The sequence below is a fragment of the Lolium perenne genome, chromosome 4, assembly GCF_019359855.2.
Source record: "Lolium perenne isolate Kyuss_39 chromosome 4, Kyuss_2.0, whole genome shotgun sequence".
Taxonomy (NCBI): domain Eukaryota; kingdom Viridiplantae; phylum Streptophyta; class Magnoliopsida; order Poales; family Poaceae; genus Lolium; species Lolium perenne.
Window position 1 is genome coordinate 230,889,321 of NC_067247.2, and position 6,958 is coordinate 230,896,278.

A 6,958-nucleotide genomic window follows, 5' to 3' on the forward strand; every position below is an offset into this window, starting at 1 on the left:
AACTTCCGGTCATTTGGGGTGGAACTTCCGCCCCCCGGAAGTACCGGCCAACTTCCGGGTGAAGTAGGGCGTCCCCGGAAAGCTTACAGTACACTTTTGCGTGCAGAATCGTCATTTCCGGAAGTTCACCGGAAGTAGGGCGGAAGTTCCGGCCATCGGAACTTCCGGCCAAAAAACTGCTTCACGGAAACTTGAATAACTTTTGCATCCGGACTCCGATTTTGATGATCTTGGGCTCGTTTCGAAGCTAGTAACAAGCTCTACAAGATCATGTAGGGAACCATCATAGTACAGTAAGTTAGGATAGAAATAAATGATGAAAGGTTTGACCTATCTAAAAAAGACATGCCGATAAAACCTCCAACCTCGAAAATGCAACAACTTGAGTTAGGAAACTCGGATTTAGGTGAAATAAATTTTGTTGTAAAGAAGATGAAAAGAGATACCCCACAAAGAGTAAAAAGCTTAAGAACAAGTGGGGTAGGTTTTTATATGTATTTTAGAGTGAAACCTCTCAATACGAGAAACCGAGAAAAACTCCAATATTGAAAACGCAACAAGTGATTCATGCGGAATCCGTTTTCGATGAACTAGAGCTTGTCATCAGAATTAGCACAAGCTCTAAAACACCATATGGATAAGATACAAATAATAACCAAGAAAGATGATGCAAGGATGCAAAGGTTTGAGCTATCCGAAGGATACGATCGAGTTACTCACTCGAGAGCCCTCTTGATAGTACGGCAACTAAACTATAAACCGGTCTCCAACTACACTATGAGACCGGTGAGAAAGAAAACCCTATCAAGAGCAAACCTTATACTTGCGCATTCCACTTGAGCTCGATGATGACGATCTTGACCGCAACAATATGGAACGCCTTTCTTGCTTGTGCTTGCTTGACGAAGTCTTGTAGATTGCTCCCCCATAAACCACCATGAGAGAGCTTCTTCTTCGGCGCAACTTCACATATCCATGATCACCATATGGATGGCAAGAGTCAATCAAAGGATCTCTTCAAGATGGCTCATCTTGAACTAGCACTTCATTTCTCCATGGCAAGCTTCAAGCTTATGATCTCTTCGAGTTGGTTCATCTTGAACTTGCACTTCATTTCTTCATTCTTCATCATGTTGATGTCTTCAAGTAACTTGAGGGCTCACTTCATCTTCATCTTCAAGACATACTTGACACTTGATATCCTTCATCAATTTCTTCTTATTGCAATCTAATACAAACATGTTGATGTCTTGAAGTAACTTGATGGCTCACTTCATCTTCATCTTCAAGACATACTTGACACTTGATATCCTTCATCAAATTCTTCTTATTGAAACCTTGAAGCCAACATATGGTTCAAGAATTGCCTATGGACAACTCCTACAAATATAACTCAATGGAAACATTAGTCCATAGGGATTGTCATTAATTACCAAAACCACACATGGGGGCTCCATGCACTTTCACCATTGATCTCATAGTTGCATGGTGTAGCATGCCCTTCCACTAGTCTGCTGAACACCGGAGACTACTGCAACACGTTGATGTCATTGTGTGATCCCGCCATGCCAAAAAAAGAATGCCAAATCCACATGTCATAATCGGCCACAGCTTCAAGCACCACACTACAATATCCATGACGCCCTTTGTATATACCTTGTCAAGCAAACGGGTAGTTTCAAGCATTCTAGGGAATCCTCTGGCAGCATTTTCTGCCAAACTTTCCCACCACAACTCGACAAAACTTGTACATGCACTCAAGGGCAATAGACTCACTCATGCGAAGGTAGTCGTCCTGTGTATCGGCAGGTGCTCCGTATGCAAGCATCCTCATGGTGGCGGTGCACTTCTGAATCGACGAGAGCGCGACAAAGCCTACAAGGCCGTGCTTGAGCTTGAAATAGGGGTCGAACTCTCGAACGCCGTGGAGGATATTCATGAAGAAACCCTTGCTCATCCTATACCGGCGCTGAAAAATGTCGGCCTGTGTTGCATCATCTACGAAGTAGTCATTCTGCAGCATGGTATGCCCCTCCACCTCTGCTGAGGCTTCGACTTCTTTCTACCCGGCTTTGATCCTCCGCGGCGCAGCCTCTTCCTCATCTCCGCCTCGGTGTCAAGCATGTCCTGGAGCGACGCGATGATCAGCAAATGCTCCCGGAGGTCATCGTCGAAGGCTTGCTCGTCCTCCAGCAGTTGGAAAAGCATCTTGTCGTCGCTATCCATGTCTGAAGCAAAATCAATGGTTAAAATGGCGCCACGGCAGACGAGGCAACGAACAGCGGCCAATTGCGCCTACCTGGCAAGTCGACGAACACCTTGTGTGCGCGGAGGTGGGGCGGATTTGATGACACATTCTGGGACGCACTGGCGAAGCGGCGGCGGCGAAACGTCCAACGAGAGTGCCAGCCGCGACGACGGTGCCGACTCTCAGATGAGATCAGCCGTCGAAACGGCCGGCAAATCCAGCGGCGGTGGAGGGATGGGAGGCGTGACGAGAAAAAAAGCGCGAACCAACAGTTTATGGAGATAGTCGCCGACAGGTAGGAGCCCGCCTCGCTTTTCGTTGTGTCCGGCATGCTCGGAGCGTCCCCTGTGGGGCGGGGACGGGCTCAGGATGCCAGATACCGTATCAGGCCGCACCGGACAAAAAGATGCTTTGGGAGACGCGGTTGGGAACGATTTTTAGTCTAACACGCCCCAAATTTCTTTGAAGACGCTTTGAGGAATGCGACTGGAGATGCTCTCTTAGAGCATCTCCAGTCGCGTCCCCCAAAGCTATTTGGGGCGCGCCGGACAAAAAAAACGCTTCCAACCGTGTCCCCCAAACCCGTTTTTTGTCCGGCGCGCCCCGATACGGTGTCCGGCGCCCCGAGCCCGTCCCCGCCCCACAGGGGACGCACCGGGGACGCCGGACACACCAAAAAGCGAGGCGGGGAGTGGCGGGGCCGACCCGTCAGCAGCACAATAAATTTTAACCTAACCGTCGCCTACCTCGCGACGGAAGTTATTGGCGCGCATCGATGGTGCAGTTCCCGCAGAGGCGCAGCAACGGAGCAGTTCCCGCAGAGGCGTAGCGACGCGTCTCCTCGCGCCTAGCTCTGCGTGCCGGCGTTAATGAGCGCCACCGCTCCCCCGCCTCCCTCCGGCCTATAAAATGGGCCGCCTCTCATCGTCCCTCTCACACACAAACCCTAGCGCCTCTCTCCCCAACCCTAGCCGCCACCATCTCAACAAGATTCGACGCCATGGCTGGGAGAGGCGGAGGCCGTGCTCGCTGTCGTGGTCGTGGTCGTGGCCGCGACAGAGCTGCACGCTCGCCGTCGCCTGCCACGCCGTCGTCTTCATCGCCGGAGATGGACGTGGAGGCGGGCGTGCTGTTCGAGTTCGTCCTCGTCCTCAAGGGCGACCACACGGCATCCAGAGGCTGCCGGACTCCTTCGCCGAGTACGTCGCCGCCGACGACCGCCCGGGCACGATGCATCTGCGGGAGGCTTCGTGCGGCTACTACTGGTGGATCGTCGACGTGATCTACAACGCGCACGGCAAGATGTAGCTCCATATCGGCTGAGAGAAGTTTGCGTGCCACAGGGACATGAGCGTCAAGGTCTTCGACGAGACGCACTGCCGCCGGGACTACCACGGCGACAGCACCGACGAGGAGGACGACTGATGAAGAGTGTTGTTTCTTGGCAGCGAATACATGAAACCTTTGATGCACGGCCTAGTTAGGTTTAGTGTTTTTTTTGCAATATTTTATATTTGTGTCAACCATGGTTCAAACTATGTATTAGTTTGTGGAAAACCATGTTCCTAATTATGTCTTCGTGTAAAACATATTTCCAATTATGTATTAGTTTGTGGAAATTGAAATAAAAATGCTCAAAAAATTATTTTTTGATGTTTGGAGGCGGTGTTTGGGGGACGCGGCTGGAGAGCGACGTCCCTCAAACGTGGCACGAACGAAACACGTTTCTCAAACGCTCAATCCGGAACGGTTTGGGGAACGATTTGGGGGACGAATGGAGATAGCTCTTAGAAAGCGAATGCAAGGTGAGACAGTCCATATTTTGTGAGAGGTTGGGCTTTTGGCACGTCCACAGTTTCTTCCGTTTCTTGCGTGGCAACTGAAAAGTAGACTACCCTGGACTTGGAGAGTCCAAAGCCGGGCCCTATCGCGCGCAGCATCCTTGCCCCCAGCCCCAGGCCTATCCCAACCCATCTCCCACATCCCTCTCTTATCCCCTCTAAACCACCTCCCACCCGCCGTCCATTGCCCCTTCCCCTTCCCACCATGGCTTCCCCCTTCTCCCCGGCGTCCGCGCGCGCCGCCTCGCCGGCCCTTTTCGCCGCCTCCACTTCCCGCCCTCTCTTTCTCACCGCCGCCATCTCAGGTACGCATTCTTCCCTTCTATTATTTTGAAATGCACGAATGTCCAATCTCCAAGCATCCCCAAAATTCACTCTTTCCACCTCTTCACCCGCAGCCCGGATTCCGTCCAGGAGGGGATTCCGCCGTGGCCGCTTCACCGTCTGCAATGTAGCGGCCCCGACCGCCCCCGAGCAGGTAAATCCGCCAACTCTCCACTTCGTCCAACGCTCGAATCTACAACCCGAGACAAGAGACCCTGCCACTTACCTGCGCTTCCGCCTGTAATGTGCGTAGGACACCAAGGCAAAGGCCGCCAAGGAGAGCCAGCGGCCGGTGTACCCGTTCCCGGCGATCGTCGGGCAGGACGAGATGAAGCTCTGCCTGCTGCTCAACGTCATCGACCCCAAGATTGGCGGCGTCATGATCATGGGCGACCGCGGCACCGGTAAGTCCACCACCGTGCGCTCCCTCGTCGACCTGCTCCCGGACATCAGCGTCGTTGTCGGCGACCCTTTCAACTCCGACCCTTACGACCCCGAGGTCATGGGCCCCGAGGTCCGCAACCGCGTCCTCAACGGCGACACCCTTCCCGTCACCACCACCAAGATCACCATGGTCGACCTGCCCCTCGGCGCCACCGAGGACAGGGTCTGCGGCACCATCGACATCGAGAAGGCGCTCACCGAAGGTGTCAAGGCGTTTGAGCCTGGCCTGCTCGCCAAGGCCAACAGGGGAATACTCTATGTCGACGAGGTTAATCTGCTCGATGACCATCTGGTGGATGTTCTGCTGGACTCCGCCGCTTCCGGGTGGAACACCGTGGAGAGGGAGGGCATCTCCATCTCCCATCCGGCGCGGTTCATCCTCATTGGGTCTGGCAACCCGGAGGAAGGGGAGCTCCGGCCTCAGTTGCTCGACAGGTTCGGGATGCATGCGCAGGTTGGTACGGTCAGGGATGCTGAGCTCAGGGTCAAGATTGTGGAGGAAAGGGCCCGCTTCGACAGGGACCCCAAATCCTTCCGCCAGTCCTACCTGGACGAGCAAGAGAAGCTCCAGGACCAGATTACATCCGCTCGGAGCAACCTCGGTTCTGTGCAGCTCGACCATGAGCTTCGCGTCAAGATATCCAGGGTGTGTGCCGAGCTGAATGTCGATGGACTCAGAGGAGACATTGTCACTAACAGGGCTGCCAAGGCGCTGGCTGCCTTGAAAGGAAGGGACACTGTCACTGTCGAGGACATCGCCACTGTTATTCCCAACTGCTTGAGGCATCGGCTCCGTAAGGACCCTCTCGAATCTATTGACTCGGGCCTGCTCGTCGTCGAGAAGTTTTATGAAGTCTTTGGCTAGATTATTCTCGAGGTAAATGTTTTTCTGTCACAAAGTTGGCAGGAGGCCCTTTGTTTGGCTCTTCAAAAGTATTATTTCACCAGAGGCTTCAAACATTTTATATTCTTTATTATCTTCTTGTAGCATGGTGGTAGTGTAGATTTCATTCCCCTTTGTCGGGAATGCATGTTATGAGCTGCACATGGTCCGCGCACATCACTCTTCCTTGTAGTTACTGATGCAACTAATGGATTGCACAGAACCATATCAATCACTAAGCTATGCTTATACTCTTGTAGATCTGTTTGAAAATATAAATGAGTTTGAGCCGCTGTTTTTGTTCTCTTGCAATTGGCGTGTCAAAGGCTTGAGCCTGCTTAGAATGTTATATGATACCATGTTCTGACAGATTAAGAAAACTAGTAAGCTACTACTTGTATGCTGTCTGCTGTACTTAGAATGTTACATGCTACCATGTACTGCTACATCATAGCCTCAAAGGTCACAGAAATATAGACTGTACCACTGGAATGTATCTTCTGATCCCAGCATGCTTGTTCCTCAACAGGCCCGGGCCCATGGGAGTGCGGCCCGTGTGGCCGCACAGGGCCCAAAAATTTTTGGGGCCCCAAAATATTGGAGTTTCTCTTTATATATTATAAATACGAAAGCTAAACATAAAAAAAGAACAGCCCAGTCGGTTCCCACCGTAAGAATGTTTGTTGGTTCACCAGGAGGTTCTAGGTTCGATTCTTGCGGAACACAAAACAGATACAGCTGAGCCTTGTACTCTTGTTTAGTTTCTTCAGTACTTTTTGCTAATTCTGATTGGTCCAAAACTGCACTTCACAAAAATATCTTAAATTCTCATATTCACATTAAATAATAATAAATGCCATTTTAATTTATAGAGGGCGAGGTAAATTTGATATATAGTGTTATTCTATTGATTTAATGGGGATAGTTCTTATAATGGATTTAGCTATGTACATGTACTTATTGGAATAACCTTGCATGCTATAAGCTTTTGAAATTCTGAAAGTTTCCTTTTCTGTTTTTAAAACCCAAATAGTTCAAATGTATCAAAATCATTAGATGTACTACTTCTATCTATAAATAAATGTATGAGATTTGTCTAAATCTAGATGTATCTAGACACTGTTTACTGTCTAAATCTGGAGTAGGTTATTTTTTATCAGATCGTCGGTCCGAATGGCTTTGAAAACTATATGTTCCTCTTAAAAATAGATATTAAGA

The 6,958-nt window shown here is 50.3% G+C and overlaps 1 protein-coding gene across 1 annotated transcript; it reads left to right on the forward strand.

Annotated features, from left to right (window-relative positions):
- The first annotated feature begins 4,234 nt into the window (after positions 1-4,234).
- LOC127326152 (magnesium-chelatase subunit ChlI, chloroplastic) lies at positions 4,235-6,031 on the forward strand. Its single transcript, XM_051353015.2, has 3 exons — positions 4,235-4,394; positions 4,488-4,567; positions 4,667-6,031. Exons 1-3 carry the CDS (start codon positions 4,295-4,297, stop codon positions 5,720-5,722), a joined length of 1,236 nt encoding a protein of 411 aa, XP_051208975.1. The 5' UTR covers positions 4,235-4,294; the 3' UTR covers positions 5,723-6,031.
- Positions 6,032-6,958: the final 927 nt, after the last annotated feature.

What these genes read in the sequence shown, in the direction of transcription:
- LOC127326152 (XM_051353015.2), top strand. Translation starts at nt 4,295, where the DNA reads ATGGCTTCCCCCTTCTCCCCGGCGTCCGCGCGCGCCGCCTCGCCGGCC. An exon ending in TCTCACCGCCGCCATCTCAG is followed by an intron (nt 4,395 to 4,487) that starts GTACGCATTCTT and finishes CTTCACCCGCAG; the next exon opens with CCCGGATTCCGTCCAGGAGG. An exon ending in CCCCGACCGCCCCCGAGCAG is followed by an intron (nt 4,568 to 4,666) that starts GTAAATCCGCCA and finishes TAATGTGCGTAG; the next exon opens with GACACCAAGGCAAAGGCCGC.